At 40.8% G+C, this 21,023-nt stretch overlaps 1 protein-coding gene across 1 annotated transcript; it reads right to left on the bottom strand.

Moving 5' to 3' along the window:
• Window positions 1-12,390: 12,390 nt before the first annotated feature.
• cpb2 (carboxypeptidase B2 (plasma)) lies at window positions 12,391-20,372 on the bottom strand. Its single transcript, XM_038997979.1, has 11 exons — window positions 20,239-20,372; window positions 19,287-19,362; window positions 18,930-19,054; window positions 18,530-18,638; window positions 18,092-18,193; window positions 17,823-17,930; window positions 17,473-17,583; window positions 16,766-16,856; window positions 16,309-16,511; window positions 14,955-15,039; window positions 12,391-12,671 (listed from the first exon to the last, which is right to left on the bottom strand). The coding sequence occupies exons 1-11, from the start codon at window positions 20,355-20,357 to the stop codon at window positions 12,475-12,477; spliced, it is 1,326 nt and encodes a 441-aa protein (XP_038853907.1). The 5' UTR covers window positions 20,358-20,372; the 3' UTR covers window positions 12,391-12,474.
• Between the last annotated feature and the right edge of the window lie 651 nt (window positions 20,373-21,023).

Below are 21,023 nucleotides of genomic sequence, written 5' to 3'. Positions count from 1 at the left end.
GCTTATTTAAGATGGTGAGGAAGGCATTTAAAAAACATAACCAGGCATCCTCTACTGACGGGATGAGATCAATATCCTTCCAGGATACCCCGGCCAGGTCGATTAGAAAGGCCTGCTCGCTGAAGTGTTTCAGGGAGCTTTTGACAGTGATGAGTGGAGGTCGTTTGACCGCTGACCCATTACGGATGCAGGCAATGAGGCAGTGATCGCTGAGATCTTGGTTGAAAACAGCAGAGGTGTATTTAGAGGGCAAGTTGGTTAGGATGATATCTATGAGGGTGCCCGTGTTTACGGCTTTGGGGTGGTACCTGGTAGATTCATTGATAATTTGTGTGAGATTGAGGGCATCAAGCTTAGATTGTAGGATGGCTGGGGTGTTAAGCATGTTCCAGTTTAGGTCACCTAGCAGCACGAGCTCTGAAGATAGATGGGGGGAAATCAGTTCACATATGGTGTCCAGAGCACAGCTGGGGCAGAGGGTTGTCTATAGCAGGCGGCAACGGTGAGAGACTTGTTTTTAGAGAGGTGGATTTTTAAAAGTAGAAGTTCAAATTGCTTGGATACAGACCTGGATAGTAGGACAGAACTCTGCAGGCTATCTTTGCAGTAGATTGCAACACCGCCCCCTTTGGCCGTTCTATCTTGTCTGAAAATGTTGTAGTTAGGAATGGAGATTTCAGAATTTTTGGTGGTCTTCCTAAGCCAGGATTCAGACATGGCTAGAACATCCGGGTTGGCAGAGTGTGCTAAAGCAGTGAATAAAACAAACTTAGGGAGGAGGCTTCTAATGTTAACATGCATGAAACCAAGGCTATTACGGTTACAGAAGTCATCAAAAGAGAGCGCCTGGGGAATAGGAGTGGAGCTAGGCACTGCAGGGCCTGGATTCACCTCTACATCACCAGAGGAACAGAGGAGGAGTAGGATAAGGGTACGGCTAAAAGCTATGAGAATTGGTCGTCTAGAACGTCCGGAACAGAGAGTTAAAGGAGGTTTCTGGGGGCCGATAAAATAGCTTCAAGGTATAATGTACAGACAAAGGTATGGTAGGATGTGAATACAGTGGAGATAAACCTAGGTATTGAGTGATGAGAGATATTGTCTCTAGAAACATCATTGAAACCAGGTGATGTCATCGCATGTGTGGGTGGTGGAACTGAAAGGTTGGATAAGGTATAATGAGCAGTGCTAGAGGCTCTACAGTGACATAAGCCAATAAACACTAACCAGAACAGCAATGGACAAGGCATATTGATATTAAGGACAGGCATGCTTAGTCGAGTGATCATAAGGGTCCAGTGAGTAGTGAGGTTGGTTGGGGTAACGGCGATTCAGACAGCTAGCCGGGCCATCGGTAGCAAGCTAGCATAGGATGGAGGTCTGTTTTTAGCCACCTCGTGCGTTTCCAACGGTAGATTAGTGGGGTTCCGTGTGATAGAGGGGATCAATCCAATTGGCAAAATAGATATAGTTATAGTGACCCAAGAAAAATTGTCCGATAGACCTATTCAGATAGCTGTCTTATCGGCTGCTAACGATTAGCGGGCCGCAGATGGGCGTTCAGGTAACTTCGCGACAGAGGGGCCAGTTGGATAACTCCCTCGGGCAGATAACGTCGGTAGTCCAGTCTTGAAGGCCCGGTGGGGCTCCGCATCGGCAGTAAAACGGGTCCGGATAGGTGATTGTAGCCCAGGAGTGGCTGATGGAACTCTTCAGCTGGCTAGCTCCGGAATAATTTATGTTTGCTCCGGGATCGACGTAAGCCAATAGTCACACGGATAGCAGCTAGCTAGCTGCGAGATCCAGGTGTAAATGTCCAGAGCTTGCGGTTGAAGTCCGGGGATGTGGAGAGAAAAGTAGGTCCGGTATGTTCTGGTCTGAGTCGTGTTGTGCAAAACTGGCGATAGCTTTTTGAGCTAAAGGATAGCTGATGACCACAAACCGTGGTTAGCTGAATACTAACGTTAGCCAGTAAACTGGCTAGCTTCTGGCTAGCTTCTATTGTGGATTTCAGATTTGAGGTAAATAATACATTTTTTTTTTTTTGGTGAGGCGGGTTGCAGGAGAGTGTTTTGAAGTTGAGTTTTTGGAAAATAAAATATATAAAAGATATGCAAAGAAAGATGGAAATATATATATACACGGGACATGACAAGACGAGGACAAAGGACGTCTGACTGCTATGCCATCTTGGAATCAATGGTATGAATGTCTGACATTATTTTTCAGTCATATCCAATACCAGGAGTATCAAATTCCAGTCTTTGAATGATGCTGTGTCTGCATGTATGTATTACAATTACACAATTCAACAGTGTTTACCAATCTTGATCCTGGGACATCAATGGTTACACATTGTAACTAAGAGACTAGAAACAGGATTTAACTAGTTAAAGGCTGATTTGTAATTCATATATACAGAAAAAAAAAAATTTTTAAACAGTACACTACACTTCCTATGCATCATGTAAATACTCTAAAACCAGTTAATCTCTATCTAATGCGCTTCATCTGCATTGATCTGTTAAACACAGGATAGTTGTGGCATTTCAACCAGTAGAGAATGTGAAATGCTTTATTGAAAGAAGTTAATTATCCAAGTGTTATAAATACATGCATTACAAATATTATACTTGTAATATTATAAATACAAGTTCAATCTGTACTTCAATGCACATCTGTTGTGCATTACAAAAACAGGAAGAAAGAGGTGGCGAGAGGTGTAAAAGACAAAGGGAAAGAGGTAAGAACATAGGAGCAGGGAAGGCAGCATATGATTAATGATTAGTGCTACCCAAATATTCTCAGTTCATCACAATTACATAAGTGTCTGGTCGGCACGAAAGTTGAGGCGGCGATGATGGGACTGGGGGTTGGCATCCTCTCACATAAAAACATCTGCAGACGAGCGACAGATGGCGAGAGAGACAGCATGTTTAAGCCTTGTTTTTATTCTAACATTATCATAAATCAGGAGGTGAAATGCAAAACTGACCTTGGATCATTAACTCTGGGTCTACTGCATCTCTATCTGTATTTCAATGTAAAGCATCTCTTTAATAATAATTCCTGTTGTCCTGACCTTGTGACCTCTCACCTCTGATCATGCTGTGCCCTCTATGTAGCCAGTTCAGATGTGGGAGGGTTTCACCGACACAGCTGATATAACCTAGAGGATTTAGGGAGAAGAGGAAAGAGGGATGAAGTGAAGGAGATACTTATTGAGAAAATAAGGTAGTTAAAGAGACAGTGTTCAACAGGAATCTGTGTGTGGCTGCAGAGTACTTTATGCTGAAAAACATGAACGGACACACGTGGACAAACAATATAGCGTAGTTATAGAAATAATGAAGTGTAACTATTCTCCATGGTTGGCCCTCTTGCCTATTCTTTGAAGGTGGAAGGAGCCACAGTTATACACCTGAGCCTGCTTACTGCACAACACAATCCATCAATCAGATTGATACACGAGTGTGTAGGTGTGGGTTATAGAGTGTCTAATTGTTCTACATTTTTTCAATATGGGTGATTTTAAAATAGCCGGTGTTGTTTTTGTACAGACATCACACCCTTACCTAAACAGCACCCTCACCTGAGAAGTATAAATCAAAGGGAGAGAAACTGGAAATTGAATAACTGCAATTGACATAGCTAAGTAAATGGAAGAATACTCTTATTGCAATGTGAATGGCTCTTAAAAGAGCCTTTGGTTGTGGATAGTGTAGTCTATGGTGTTGCCAGGGAACAGCACCCTCTTCGAAGAAGTAGGAGGTGAAGATCTCCCGCACACAGATTGCCTCTCTTGTGGCATTGTTGTACCCCATCCTTGAAACATCCTGCAGACTTCTCTGGCACACGGCGGCTGCATATCCCCTCCTGGTCCTCGTGTCCATCCACATGAAGTTATGCAGGACACAGGTAGCTTTCACACACCTGAATTCCTCCAGGAGGCAGGCCCAGATGGCCCTGGTCACCCAACCTTGCAGTGCCCTACACGTTAACTGTAAGCAATCGCTTTGAAGGAATCTCCAGTTACAAGGTATCTGTAGGAATATGGAAGACAATGTAATTATTAGAGTTTTACATCACCAGGTCATTGTGGATTACTAAAGATTAATATTCCTGATAACAAATCATGATAACATTGGATTGATAGATGCATGGCCACACATATGTGCATGTGACAATAACAGGATCATATCAAGGATAGCGTCACAAATGAATACATAAATACCACTTGAAGCTTGATGATGAGTTGATCATTTGAATCAGCTGTGCAGTGCTAAGACAAAAACAAAAATGTGCACCCCTTGGAGTCCCCAGAACTACTGGGGACCTCTTCATATATAGACAGGCTTTCATAGCTCTCTTTATCTGAGGACAGAAAACCTCACAAGAAACAGACTTCATTATAGTCAAATTACACCACACTGAATATTATGTTACTATTATCTCAATCCTCACTTCTAGGGACAGGAACTACACAAAAGTGCCTGCCTTATCCAGAATAGCCTACTCTCTCACTGACAGTTGGGGCTGCTATCCTTTCACCCTCCTCCATGGCTGTTAACTAGCTAGCTACCTACAAATGCATTTGGGGCTTGTTTTTTAGTGATAAATACATCAAGATAGCTAGCTAATATGAAGTTAGGTAGATGGTGATATACTGATATTTAATTCACTTAGCTAGCTATCTATATAGTATGTGAAGTTGGTTAGATAGCTAGCTAGCCAACTAGCTAAGTTAGCTCATTTGAGTTAGACATCACTGTAGCTAGTTAGCTAATAGATCGGTTGTTTTACACTTTCGAAATGTATTTACTTACTTGAATAGGTTCTCCCAGCCATGTGGACAATTGGAAACAGGGCAGCATACTCATTCCCACAGACATTCTTTTTTACCCCGCACTAACCTCTGGAAGAGCAATGCTTCTTTGTTGGTTATCAGATCTTTCTTGTAGCCTGCCCTGAAGTGGTTGATCCGCGTGTCACAGCTCAGCAGCTGCTTGGGCTTGTAGCAGTACAGGCGGCTGCTGGTTGGTCGGCAGGCACAAGTTACACATGGTGGTCTCAGACAGTAATCCAGAACGGAATAGGCTCTTGTAAAGAACCCGGTCTGACCGTTCCTCACGTAAGTGTCATAAAACATGAACTGCCTCACTTGGATGGACCACTGTCACCTCCACCTGTACGAACCCCTCTCACAGTAATGGAAAAATGGTAGAGTAGGTCTGGTTCCGGTGGTCTAGCACCTGCCCTGCAATGCCCACCCCCAACTGTGGGGAGTGCAGTTGGGCCAGCAGGACGTCCCCACCATGGCTCTTGGGTCGCCCCTGGAACTCGTTCACAATGGCAAGAGCCTCCAGCTGGTCCCCCGCTACAGAAGCACCGCTTGCGGTCCAGGAGAATAGGGCCCATTGAGTGGATGCTACACACATCCAAGGTGCAGTTGAGCTTCCACTGTGGGGGAGAGTAGAGGTCACTAAAGGTGAAAGGGTGGTAGGCAAATGTGGATAGTGATGAATGAAAGATAGTGTTGGAAGCAAGGTTGAACTTGTTCTGGGGGAAGGTCACCTTTCCTCCTCACCTCCAGAACGTTGATGTTGCGGAAGAGGAAGAAGAGGCCTGACAGGGCCAGCAGGAGGAAGATGCAGACATATTTGGACAGGCAGTTCAACATGGCCCCTGTCTCCAGTCCCCCTGACATTGACACATAGAAGCTGGTAACTGTACATCTGCTCTGTGTTTGCACTGCGTCGCTATCAGATGAAAACATCTTATCTTAAAAACAGAAACTTTTAAGGAAATTTTAAAAAACTGCCATAATTGGTAGCACTTTATAATGACACCTGAAAATAAAGCATTGATATTGGATTAATAAATAGTTAATTCAACATGTATTAATCATTATTCCTAAATGTTTAAATGTTAGTAAGCTATTCATAAACAATTGTGGAAGTCCTACACAGGGACACTCAAAGACAATCTTAAATTAGAAATTCTTTATTATCAGCGCGCTGGAGAGGTTCCAACCAACTCAATGCACCAAGTACACATGTCGATCAGGGGCTCTACCCGGGGCAGTCCTGTTAGTTATCTTATATACAGACAAGTTATATTTGCATGATTTAGCTTATTCATCATTCATATTTAATTCATCATTAACGTTTACTTCCTTCATGTGACCGACCAATACTGGGTCATGCATGTGACAGACTAATACCTCACAAGGCTGCTTCTCTCTAAGCTGAGACCTTGAAACTGAGATATCCCTTTCTCAAAACAAGGTTCTGGATGTACCGTACTGCCAAATTGCAGATACTGATAGGATTCGTTCAATGAGTCACTCATGATCACAGAAATTGGCTATTAGAAAAGCACATTAATAGAACAGAGAAATTGGTTATTAGAAAAGCACAAACATAAACATTTCCACCAAACACTATTTTCATAAACACTGTAACAACATATTTTGTCATGTTTAATATAATAAAATAATGACTAAGGTGTCTGTTAATTGTATTTTTATACTTTCTAAATAATTTATTTCAATTACAAACCAGTTGTAAATGAGTTATTGGTTCATGAGATCAGTTAGAAAACATACACATAATGAATTGGATATTTACTAATGGTTATTAAGTGTGATTAGAACTATTATCATCAACACTTACTAATACTGCAATTGATGAATAGACATAGAAAACCAATAATTATTATTTAAACTGTATTTTTCGTCAGCATGCTAGGCTAGCTAATGCTAGAACTAGCAGTATTTCAATCCTCTTGATTTTCCATATCGGATAATGGGATCATTAGGAGTACAGGCAGATCTTCCATCCCTGGATTGGGGTACGTTTTCTGGCCATATCCGCATTCATCACCGTGGTATAAACATTATGGCTGAGGATCATTTGACTTGAAGGGGAAGATGTATTTACTGCTGAACCTCAAGTCGAAACATATCGGCTAATAGAAACTCTAATACCACGGTCTCAGTCTTTCTGTCTCTCTCTGAAGCTGGTTTGCTCTCTTTAAGTCAGGTTGTTGTGGCTGGTCTCTAGTTGGTCTCTCTCTTTAGTCAGGTTGTTGTACTCATCACAGCATAGGCCTATGATCCCAGCCAGTAGGAGAACACACAGTAGCCCCAGACACACTGCAGCAGCTCCAGAGGGTCTCTTCCACCAAACGAAAATATACTGAGGCACACATTGCTATTATAACATCAATCTGACAAACATTTTCTTCTCTTGCAACCTCATCTTTATTTGTGTCTTTATTTGTGTCAAGCTCTGAGGATTAAAAAATAAAAAATTCTGGTAAGAGATTTGATGTGTGTGTTTGTATTGTTACCTGAATGATGAGCACCAGCTCCAACCTTCTTGCTGGGCTTCAAGGTTCTCGCTTTGACAGAGACTACATGACAAAAAGTATGTGGACACCTGCTTTCGAACATCTCATTCCAAAATCATGAGCATTAATATGGAGTTGGTCCCCCCTTTGCTGCGATAACAGCCACAACTCTTCTGGGAAGGCTTTCCACTAGATGTTGGAACATTGCTGAGGGACTTGCTTTCTTTCAGCCACAAGAGCATTAGTGAGGTCAGGCACTGATGTTGGGCGATTAGGCCTGGCTCGCAGTCGGAGTTCCAATTAATCCCAAAGGTGTTTGATGGGTTTAAGGTCAGAGCTCTGTGCAGGCCAGCCAAGCTCTTCCACACCTATCACAACAAACCATTTCTGTATGGACCTCGCTTTGTGCACGGGGGCCTCGTCATGCTGAAACAGGAAAGGGCCTTCCCCAAACTGTTGCCACAAAGTTGGAAGCACAGAATCGTCTAGAATGCCATTGTATGCTGTAGCGTTAAGATTTCCCTTCATTGGAACTAAGGGGCATAGCCCGAACCATGAAAAACCACCCCAGATCATTATTTTTCCTCCACCCAAATTTCCAGTTGGCACTATGCATTCGGGCAGGTAGCGTTCTCCAGGCATCAGCCAAACCCAGATGTGTCCGTTTCCACTGCTCTAGAGTCCAATGGCGGCGAGCTTTACACCACTCCAGCCAACACTTGGCATTGCGCATGGTGATCTTAGGCTTGTGTGCAGCATGCTAGGCTAGCTAATGCTAGAACTAGCAGTATTTCAATCTTCTTGATTTTCCATATCGGATAATGGGATCATTAGGAGTACAGGCAGATCTTCCATCCCTGGATTGGGGTACGTTTTCTGGCCATATCCGCATTCATCACCGTGGTATAAACATTATGTATATCGATGTCATTAATGTGCTGATGTTTCTTCTGAGAACAGACAATTTTTACGCCCTACACGCTTCAGCACTCGGCGGTACCGTTCTGTGAGCTTGGGTGGCCTACCACTTTGCGGCTGAGACATTGTTGCTCCTAGACATTTCCATTTCACAATAACAGCCCTTACAGTTGACCGGGGCAGCTCTAGCAGAAATTTGAACTGACTTGTTGGAAAGGTGGCATCTTATGACGGTGCCACATTGAAATTTACTGAGCTCTTCAGTAAGGCCATTCTACTGCCAATGTTTGTCTATGGAGATTGCATGGCTGTGTGTTCGATTTATATACCTGTCATCAACGGGTGTGACTGAAATAGCCAAATCCACTAATTTGAAGGGGTGTCCATTCTTTTGTATATATATAGTATATTGTCCACATACTTTTGGTCACCTGTACTGCTCTAGTCTGTGTGTGATTTATTGTGAACTATTTTACATTTTCAACTACAATGAACAGGAAATCAGCACACTCTGATCACATTGTGACTCCTGCCAACCTTAGTTTCCCACAGTGCATGTAGTTTTAAACATGCAATTGAAGAATTGAAGTCAATATGTATTAATAGGACACAGTGAAGTGACACATATGGAATGACTAAGGTTTTGACAGTTCGGCTTGCACATGTGACCAGCCAACAATGGCCATAAAGGGGTATTTTTTCTATCTATGCGGTCTGTATATGACAATGACATCTGTGTGAAGATTATTCTGAGATGTGTGTCACCATAGCAGTGCAATGATGGTACGTTTTCTAGCCATGCTAAAGGGAAGCCAGTGAAAAAAATTGGCATTCTCAGAAAGACCAAAACATCAACATTTAAATATCTAATGTCATTATTGTTTTCTGTTGGAATATTCATCTTGTTACACCATTAGAAGCCTACACACAGAGAACTGTCAACACAATTATAGTTTTAAGCGTCAAACTGTAGGAGGATATACAGTTGGAATAAAACAAATAAGGAATTGAAAGAAATATTTCATTAGTGTCTATGATTACTTACTACAAAAACATGAATGCTGTGCTAGGGTGACACTAGGCTTGCCTAGCGGTCTAAGCCGCTGCCCGTGGAACACAGCTTGCTGTTGCATGGGTTCGAATCAGACCCATTGCTATTTCAGTACTCTCTCCCCCATATTTCTTCTCCTCCAACAAACAACTAATTATGTAATGATTGGGACTGCCCCACTCCTTAAAAACAAAAAATTATGATACAATCATAATCCATGGTTTTCTTCTGAGCTGTCTTGTATTATTCATGACCGTAATCTAGCCTGGGCTAAAGCAAGGAAATCATGTTCTGATGCTGATTGGCTTATTTTTAGGCAGTTACGAAACAAGTGTTATTTTCTTCTCAGGAAGGCCAGGTCTGAATATTTTATGTCTGTTACCACTGATAACCTGAATGACCCTAGAAAGTTTTGGAAGGCTATTAAGTCTATGTCTGGTAACAGTAATGTTAATGAATTACCGCCATGTGTTTTGAAGGACTCTGTTGCTGTATATGACAAAACTGAAATGCTGAATTGTTTCAATGAGCACTTTGTATCATCTGGTAGGCTGTTTGATTCAGTGTCTTCTGTCTCTGTACAAGCCTGTGTGTATGAACCAGTGAGAGCTGGTCAAACGTTTAGCTTTTTGCCATTCTCAGTGCAGGTGGTACATAAAGCCCTGATCAGAGAAAGATCAGAGAAAGCCTGCAGGTCCTGATCTTTTGGATCCCTGCTTTTTAAATCTGGCAGCTGATTTCATAGCTGAACCACTTACATATCTGTTCAATCTAACCATGGAATGTAATGAAATTCCAAAGATCTGGAAATCAGCATTTGTCCTACCACTTTTAAAAGGGGGAGATCCAACTCTTTTAAATAGTTATAGGCCAATCTCAAAGCTGTCACCCCTGGTGAAAATACTTGAAACCCTTGTGAGTGAACAGCTAAAATAGTTTTTATTTACTAACTCTATTTTATCAATGTACCAATCAGGCTTCAGGAAGAAGCATAGCACAATTACAGCAGCCATGAAGGTTTTAAATGATATCACTGAAGCCCTTGACAAAAAACAGCCCTGTGTCTCACTTTTTATTGATCTCTCTAAGGCTTTTGATACAGTTGATCATGCTATACTAAGGCAGAGATTGTCGAGTGTAGATCTTTCAGAGCATGCAGTTACATGGTTTGCTAACTATCTGTCTGATAGAACTCAGTGCACTCAATTTGATGGGCTTATGTCTGTTAAATTGTCTGTCTTTAATGGTGTGCCCCAAGGCTCTGTACTTGGTCCTCTCTTATTCACTATTTATATAAATGATTTAGACAAAAATGTCCAAAATGCGCAACTTCATTTTTATGCTGATGATACTGTTATTTACTGTTGTGCCTCGTCTTACAAAAGCTTTCCAGAACTTGCAAACTGCTTTTTATACTGTTCAACATACCTTGTGTCAATTGAAGCTTATCCTCAATACTGACTAAACTAATGGTGTTTTCTAAAGCAAGAAATAGACCTCTGAACCTTTCACCTATTACTACCTGTCAGGGCAAGGAGATTGAGGTTGTAACCTCATATAAATATCTTGGAATTTTAATTGATGACGGCCTCTCTTTTAAATTGCATATTCAACAACAATTGAAGCTGAAATTGGGATTTTATTTTAGGAATAAGGCCTGTTTTTCTTTTGAAGCCAGAAGGAGGCTAGTATCAGCTACATTTATGCCTTTACTAGACTATGGGGATATTTTATATGTGAATGCTTCCACTCAGTGTTTGAGATCAATTGACACCCTTTACCATGGCACTTCGAGATTTATTTTAAACTGAAAAACCCTTACGCACCACTGCACTTTGTATACCAGGGTTGGCTGGCCTTCTCTAGTCACTCGTAGGCTCAGTCACTGGTATACTTTTATTTACAAAGCCATTTTGGGTTTACTACCTTTTTATTTGGGCATTTTTATTGTTCAGAAATGTGGTGGGTACTCTCTTCGTTCGCTGGACTTTATCGTGCTAACTGTTCCAGATGTCCAAACTGAATTTGGTAAAAGGGCTTTTATGTACTCTGCGCCATCGTCTTGGAACGTCTTACAAAATACTTTTAAACTGGAAGAACTTGTCCCGATTGGTGTTTTTAAATCACTGATGAATGATCTTGAGACTGATTCCCTGACCTGTCAATGTTTTTAATTTGGTGTTTTTGATTTTGTTATACTCTTGTGAATTCTATGGTTTTTACTAGATTATTTGTAGTTTTTCATGTTGTTTGTCTGTCATTTTTGTAATGACTTGGTGCTGCCTATCTTGGCCAGGACGCTCTTGAAAAAGAGATTTTAAATCTCAATGAGCCCTTCCTGGTTAAATGACAGACACGCACACAAACATACTTTGATAAAAGGGATTACTTTGGACCAAATCAGACGTGAAACTGCTCAGGTTTACACAGCCAACTTCTCAGGGGCATAAAGGGTTACAGGCTGACTACACCTCTCTCGTCGCGTGCGTGAGCGTTGCAAAATAAATGTAGAAATCTATGTTATTCAATTATTGCACCCACACTGCTCGCGCGCGCCAACGAGCGTCTGCGTTGCCAAGGGCTAAAATAGAAGTCAGTTCTATTTCTGACGTAGATCGCACTGCAAGTCCTGCCTCTACCATCTCCTCATTGGTTTATAGAAGCAAGTACCCACGTGCCATCTCCTCATTGGTTATACCCACGTGGGTGACTGAAAGACGAACGAGGTCGGTGGCGGTAATGCCCCTAATTTATGAAAGTTGCCAATCACATTATAAAGTCAAGAGAAGAAAAAGCCTGGAAGGTGGAGAAATGACTAGAAACGATTCGGTTGAACGTTTTATGTGTGGATTCATTGGCGGAGTAGAGGACCGTGTGCATTTCAGGCAAAATAACAACTCAATGTTTATATCCCAGGACAAATTAGCTAGCAACAGCAAGCTAGCTAAATAGGACAAATTAACTAGCAAGTACAAGCTAGCTAGCTAAATTGCCATACATGTTTAATGCTTTCGACCTGTCCCCAAATTAATATAATTGGTTCAGAGTTTGTTTTGATATTTTAACCTGCGTGTCATGATAACGTTTGGTGTGGGGGGACAAAATATATTTATGCACGATGGCGCACACGTGCAGCCGGTTTGGGTTCCGTGTTAGGGTTGGGGTTGTGTTTTCTGAATGACTCTGAGAGCGATACTCTTAAGAGCGAGGAGGGCTTCATTGCAGGCCTTGGAGATTAATGATGGCGGTAGGAGGAAACCATATCGACCACGGTCCTCCAGCTCAAAGGTGAAGGAGTAGTGGATGCCCAGGTTGTAGGCCCAGTCGTCAGAACCTCCAGGGGCTAAGTCTGTAGAAGGACGAAGGAAGAACAAGGAACTTAACTTGTTTTGCAGTGACCGTTTATAAAGCAATAACTTATAACAGCTTTACAAAGCAATTGTCAGCATTTTATTATGAAACAGCCTGGTCTCATAGACTATTCCTAACATAGTAAATGTAAATCCGGGACACTCAAATTAGTATGATATGTTGCATTTGGTATGGTTACATAAGAGTGATGGTTGCTTAATGCAAAAACGAAAGTAGAATGGTTGGTCAGGGTGGATTGGTGGGCGTGTAACGCGAACATCTAGCAACCCAAAGGTTGCGAGTTTGAATCTCATCATGGGGAACTTTAGCATTTTTAGCTAATGAGAAACTTTTCAACTACTTACTACTGTTTTGCTACTTTGCAACTACTTAGCATGTTAGCTAACCCTTCCCCTAACTCTAACCTTAACCTCAACCTAAATCAAAAAAAATTTACATTTGCACATTCGTAATATATTGTACCTTTTGCAAATTTATAACATACAGTACCAGTCAAAAGTTTGGACACACCTACTCATTCAAGGGTCTATCTTTATTTTTTACTATTTTCTACAATGCAGAATGATAGTGAAGACATCAAAACTATGAAATAACACATATGGAATCACGTAGTAACAAAAAGTGTTGAACAAATCTAAATATATTTTATATTTGAGATTCTTCAAAGTAGCCACACTTTGCCTTGATGACAGGTTTGCACACTCTTGGCATGTCGTTATAGAGAATTTGGCAGTACGTCCAACCGGCCTCACAACCACAGACTACATATAACCACGTCTGCCCAAGACCTCCACATCTTCACCTGCGGAATCGCTTGAGACCAGCCACCCGGACAGCTGATAAAACTGTGGGTTTGCACAACCAAAGAATTTCTGGACAAAGTGTCAGAAACCATCTCAGGGAAGCTCATCTGCATGCTTGTCGTCCTCACCAGGGTTTTGACCTGACTGCAGTTTGGCGTCTTAACTGACTTCAGTGGGCAAATGCTCACCTTCGATGACCACTGGCACACTGGAGAAGTGTGCTCTTCACGGATGAATCCCGGTTTCAACTGTACCGGGCAGATGGCAGACAGCGTGTATGGCACCATGTGGGTGAACGGATTGATGACGTCAACGTTGTGAACAGAGTGCCCCATGGTGGCGGTGGGGTTATGGTATGGGCAGGAATAAGCTACGGACAATGAACACAATTGCATTTTATCTATGGCAGTTTGAATGCACAGAGATACCGTGACGAGATCCTGAGGCCCATTGTCGGCCATTTGTCCATCACCATCACCTCATGTTTCAGGATGATAATGCACAGACCAATGTCGGAAGGATCTGTACACAATTCCTGGAAGCTGAAAATGTCCCAGTTTTTCCATGACCTGCGTACTCACCAGACATGTACCCCATCAACTTGTATGACAGTGCATTCCAGTTCCTGCCAATATCCAGCAACTTCGCACAGCCTTTGAAGAGGAGTGGGACAATATTCCACAGGCCACAATCAACAGCCTGATCAACTCTATGAGGCAAATGGTGGTCACACCAGATGCTGACAGGTTTTCTGATCTTCGCCCCTTACTTTTTTTTGTTTAAGATATACTGTATCTGTGACCAACAGATGAATATCTGTATTCCCAGTCATCCATAGACTAGGGCCTAATGAATTTATTTACAATGACTGATTTCCTTAAAGAAACTGTAACTGAGTAAAATCTTTGAAATTGTTGCGTTTATATTTTTGTTTAGTGTAATACGAATTGTAATTCGTAACATATTATATGAATTGGGTGATGGACATTCACAAATTAATACATACTATACGAAAAGTAACATATCATACTAACAGATTTACGTACAGAATAATACGAAATGCTCTAAGACCAGGTTGTATTAAACGGTATATTTGGATCCTGGATGCTGATAGCCAGGAGTTATTCACAATAATTCCCGGGTAAATGCATGTTAACATTTCCATTTGAATTATCAATGTACATCCACTGTCCCACAGCCCAGCCAGGCAATTCATAAACATAATCTCCACTGGGAAAAGCATCTAAACAGTATATCCCCATGCTTCTAGCCAACATTTGGTTTGCAACCTTGCTGCCTGCCTCTCCAACCTATGTGATACAGACAAAATTCTGTGAGTATCACAATGTTGTTTTTGATGGAGACCAGGGTTGGGGTCAATTCATTCATTCCAATGCTTCCTGAGTTGACAAAATGTCAAATGGAATTGACCCCAACTCTGATGAAGACTGACTCACATATTGTTTTTGCTGATGCGCCATATTTGTAGTTGTTCCTGTAGTATCTTCTGATTTTCATGGCTGCATCCTGTACAAGCTCAAACTGTTAAAAAAAACAATGGAACACAGTTAATTAAAAAAAATTAAGTACATTTTTTTGTTGTTGATTATATACAGTGAGGTCCAAAAGTATTTGGACAGTGACACAGTTTGCTGTTTTAGCTCTGTACTCCAGCACTTTGGATTTGAAATGATACAATGACTATGATGTTAAAGTGCAGACTGTCAGCTTTAATTTGAGGGTAATTACAGCACTTTTTGTACATAGTTTAGGGAACCAAAAGTATTTGGACAAATTGTATTAAAGTAGTCAAAATGTCAAGCCCTGATCTGTTTCACCTGTCTGTGATTGTCTCCACCCACCTCCAGGTGTCTCCTGTTTTCCCCATTAGTCCCCGGTGTATTTATCCCTGTGTTTCCTGTCTCTCTGTGCCAGTTCGTCTTGTTTTGTCAAGTCAACCTCCTAGCTCCTATTTTCCCCAGTCTCTGTTTTTTCCTAGCCCTCCTGGATTTTGACCCTTGCCTGTCCTGACGTCGTATCCGCCTGCCTGACCACTGTCTGTTCTGACCTCGAGCCTGCCTATCGCCTGGTACTGTTTGGACTCTGACCTAGTTTATGAACTCTCGCCTGTCCCCGACCTGCCTTTTGCCTACCCCTTTTGGTATAATAAGTATCGGAGCTCAATCACCTGCCTCCTGTGTCTGCATTTGGGTCTCGCCTTGTGCCCTTATACAAAAGCTTAGTATTTGGTCCCAAATTCCCAGCACGAAATGACTTCGTCAAGCTATAGACTCTACAAACTTGTTGGATGCGTTAAAGATTATTTTGTGCCCAATAGAAATTAACAGTAAATAATGTAGTGTCATTTTGGAGTCACTTTGATTGTAAATAAGAATATAATATATTTCTGAACACTTGCTTACCATAATTATGGATAAGCCTGAATGAATCGTGAATAATGATGATTGAGAAAGTTAGAAGCACAAAGACACCCACATGCTAACCTCTCACCATTACCAATACCAGGGGAGGTTAGCATTTTTTGGGGTAATAATATTTACTGACTGTTCAAAAACCAGTATATGGATCACTATATAGGCATTTATAAGTAGCAACTTATGCCATTTCAGGTACTATTAGCCATTTATTGTTTGTGTGAATAGGAAAACGCTGAAAAGGCTTAATAAATGGCTAATTATATAGAATATTGGCCTAATTAGCTACTTACAAACACCTTTATCAACTGGAAATTAATGCCTAATATGTGATCCCTAGGTTTCATCCGCCCATTCATCTCTCCCAACAACTCACCAACTCGGCGTGGTTAGGCACCTCCTCATTGGAGCAGGAGTATGGGAAGAGCAGCATCTGACCATAGGAATGGATGGAGAGATAAAGCTTTACCGAGTCTTTGTGGCTGCGCAAGAAGTTAGCCACAGCTTCCGCCTCAGGCTCCGACTCTGGGAACTGGCCGCAGTATATCTCATCACAGGGCCTGTTGGAGGCTCCCTTTGCTGCAGAGGGAATATAATAGAACGTTTATTTTCCATTTGCTTAGAATGCAAAGTCATCTTCTGCCTTTTTCCCAACACCCCCAGAAACACACACACGTTGAGCGTCACAGAGTCAGTTGCTGTGCAACGCCTCTGGATGGAGAGCAATTTTAGGGATAAGAGGCTTGCTCAAGGGAACAACGGCAGTAGTTTGTACGTGGGATCAGAGACCAGTAGCCCTCAAGCTGCCAGTTCAGTTTCCATTTCAGACTTACTGCCCCAGTTTGCGTCAAAGTTTCTATTGAGGTCGGTTCCAACACAGTTGCTTTCCTTGCTCAAGGAACGGTTCTTTCTCCACATTCGGTTCTGGTCAAATAAAGGAGCACACACATTATAATAACAAATACTGACATACTGTATCCACTCAAAACATATAGCCTACTGCCATATACTCATAAAACGTACACTGACGTAAACTCACAAAATATAAAATCTCTCTGACATTCTGTATATACATTATGCAGAATAAAGTTGAGTTGTAAACTCACAAAATATAAAATCTCTCTGACATTCTGTATATACATTATGCAGAATAAAGTTGAGTTGTTTAGGAGTGAGTGGAATGGATCTGTGTGTTAAAAATGATATATTGTTAGATCATGGATCTTGACTCATAGATCATTCATATGCACTAAGTATGTCCATATGATGCACAGTGCCCGTAGAGATTACCATTTTTGTGTAGCTCAGATTGACATATTTGAAGGCACTGGCAGCATTCCAGACTGACATTGCAGACTCATGCCAGATCTCACTGGATCGGTGTTTATCATATGAGCTAACCACATCACATAGCAATCTGACGCACGACTGCGCAGTCGATGAGGTGGCACACAGCTATTGGTCAATACCACGTCTGCAATGTTGTCGTCCTGGAACGCAACCACTGACTCAATTTCATATTAATTGTCTTATTCTTTACCGTTGTCCATGTGTACTTGTATCCATCCGGGTTCATGACAGGCAGCACATAGATGTCCATACTGTTCAGCATCTCAGTGATGTCATTGTTTAGATTATAGAAATTCAAGGACTGAGGAAAGAGCACAAGGAAGAGTCAACAGTTTAATATAGCTGTCTATGTTCCAAATCAAAATAGTGAGCAATACGATTTAATACAAGTCCAGAGCCATCATAAACATTTTCAATCGTACTTCATAACCAACGAGTTATGAAGACGCTATATAACCAAATATGTATACAGTATGGCCTATCAGAATAGATAGAATATAAGTTGGTAGAGAATCGGGATTTTAGGAACAAGGTACTGACATATTGCACAAACCACAGGCAGAAAGCTGGGGAGATCCACTCTCTAGCATGAATGCCACAGTCAATCCATATTGCTCTCTTTTCAGCTCTCTCTTGTCGTCCAGACAACTGAAAAAGAGAACAGAGAAATGCAATCATTTGATCAGATGATGAGGATGTGACTGTTGCTTGTATAAAATGACTAGGACTTATAAACTGACTATGAAAATGACATTACTTCAAAATATAATAATTGTATGAATCATTGCTAAAAAGGCAGCTTGGGGAACCTTGAGAACGTAAAGTGGGCGTTTTTCATATGATGAGCCAATCAGGATGACTTTGACCATGTCTGGGTGTTCCTGGGCAGTCTTGTTGATCCAATAGTATATCTAGAAAAGAGACAGCATGTAAACATTTTCATAATAAATACAAACTTGATATCTAGCAGCTGGGACCACAAATGACCAGGGCCTTGTACTCATAAAGTGTTTTACAGTAGTAGAACTGATCTAGGACTAGCTGCCCCTGGCCATATAACATTATTCATTATTATCTAAAAGGCATCATAATGATCCTAGATCAGCACTCTTACGTATGAATACGGGCCCAGAAAAGGTTATGACTTTAAAGTAATGTTAATGGGGTGTTACATTGAGATTATGTTAGTTACATTACGGTTATGTTAATAACATTAGGAAATGACATGGCACAATCCGGTATCTTACGTCCTCCAGAGAATGGTATCTCTCATAATAAGATGCGCTGCTTCTAGGGTCCGACGATTCATTCCTGGTCTGCATCTCGATCAGTTCCTCTGTGTTGTCCAGTAGCACTCTGAAACAAACGCATTCTTGCTCTTGGGGATTTCTCTGAACTATTAAAAACATTCTATATGCAATATCATGTATATGACCTTAATATGGGCATAACATAACAAAATCAATATTGAAGTTAAAGCAAAGTCGGCCGGTAGTCCAAACCGGGGCTTGAACTCAAGCTCTTGCTACTGTTAACCCAACACCTTAGCCATTAAGCCAATAAAACTGAACTTCTTGATGAGGCAGTTAGGTGTTGTGTTATCATTGCTAGTGTCACTAAAATATGAGCATTGATCACATGGCATACTGGTGTGTTAGGTGGTGTGTCTGCAGCAGGTCTGTGACAGTCCCCAAGTTGTTGGCAGGAACAAACAGGTGCACCTCAGTGTGTGCTCCGATGTACTCAGGTGAAGCAGGTGACCACAAAACTGTCTGGGAGACACACACGAACACACATGTTCATACACACACAAATGCATGAATAAACTTTAAAAGAATGTATCCTAATTGTGAGTAACATGTAGTCTGAAAACAACAAACCGTAACCTAGTACAGAAACAAAAATAGTAATTGGCACAATGTTCTTGGTTTAAGACCAGTCAAGTGAATTTTTTTTTTTTAAACAGAAGATAACTATTAGTTTATTATCACATCATTATTGTACCTCATATTGGCTGGATATGTTCCTCACAATATCTGCTTGTTGATGTGTTGTGACTTGGATTGAGAGTACTTGGTCACTGTGAAAGACAAAGGAAAAATAGGCTAGGTCTCAAATAGTCTTATGTGGCTTCCTTTCCTCGTCTCCTCTTCATCTACACATAGGAAAGGAGATGAGGAGAGATCACTAGACTATTGAGATGTAGAGGAGAGTGAGGTAAGTTGAGCCAAACGGGTAAGTTGAGCCACCCTTGTTTCTAGGAAACCATACACAAAATTAATAATTTGAACAAATATTTAGGAAGAGGTCATCATTTCATGGAGTCTGTGACGGAATAAACCACATGGAAAAAGTGGTAAGCAAGTTCGTAAAAAAAAAAAAAATGATTTTCACCAAGTCAAATTCATTTATTGGGTTACAGGTTTCATGATGGTTTCAGGTTTGATATCTAAACCAAAGTAGATAATTTTGAGATTGTTCTATACACCAGTTGGGGTCTCTATAAGCTTAAATATGAGGTCTTAAACCTAGCATGAAAGTGGATCCTTGAAGCTGTGTGGGCTAACATAGTCAAAATGTTTGGCTTGGACTAAGTTGAGCCAAAGGCAAATTGACCAAATTGAAGTGTTATCCTTCACAGATTCATATGGTTTGTTATTCATTACAGTCCTGTATTATAGCAAATACATGGGTTTAGATTTATCCTGTCATCTCATGAATTCTTGTGAATGTGAATTCCTTAAATCATGTCAATGATGTCAACTTCATGTCAATGACCACTTCAATTCTACTTTAAATAAAATACAGAAAACATGTAGGAGGATGTACAGTGGAAAGAGTAAACATTATCATGTGGTGGTCCTTTTGGATCTGTCAATCAAACGCATCTATTTTTCATTTAGGTTAAGCAAAGTCTCCTAAACAATTATGATCATGTTTACTGTTGGAAACTTACTGTGTTGAAGTGCAGTCACTTGTCTGAAGGAGTTTGTAAAAGTTCAGCAAAACAGCCCATATTAGAAGAGCCTTCATGTTTAATGTGTCCAAAACTTGTGCAAGATGTTTGGTTAACATGGTAGAGAGAGAGAGAGAGAGAGAGATCTGTGTTGATTTAGCCAGAGTAAAGTCTAAGTTAAACTTTACTTTTTTGAGGAGGGCTTTGGGCTGCTTTGCAATAACAGTGAGCTGTTTAATACACCATGATCCCCCCCCCCCAAAAAAAAGATTCAATAATATAGGTCTTTCTTTTAAAACCTATCCACATCTTGAAATTATTTATTGTAATTTATTTGGGTTTAAACTTTATCCTGGAACTACCTTTAGCCAGAAAATAATTGCTTAAAGCTAGGCCTACTATTTGCTTTAGTAAGTCTACAGAATATTGTATATTCATTATGCAAAATCTGTCAGCTCACAGACAAATTCACTGTGCTACACCCAATGACGTATATAAACCCTAGATTGCAATTTGTTATTTATTGGCCATTGAGAGGCTTTGAAGCCACCAGTCGGCCGTATTCTACAGCATTTCAATTAAATGTTTCAAGGACATATTACATGTTTTAAAGTTTTTTGTTGTTGTAGTGGGGACATTAACATTAGTACTCTCAAAAAAATACTTTAATACTTTTTTATTTATTTTTATGTTTAGCACACATAAGATAATTTAACAGTATGCATTAAGGTGTCTGTTATAGAATAAACGTGTCAAAAACGAATGTAGACATTAATAAATTACTT

Source organism: Salvelinus namaycush, chromosome 7 (genome assembly GCF_016432855.1).
Source record: "Salvelinus namaycush isolate Seneca chromosome 7, SaNama_1.0, whole genome shotgun sequence".
Taxonomy (NCBI): Eukaryota; Metazoa; Chordata; class Actinopteri; order Salmoniformes; family Salmonidae; genus Salvelinus; species Salvelinus namaycush.
This window is presented reverse-complemented; position numbering and strand designations above follow the sequence as displayed.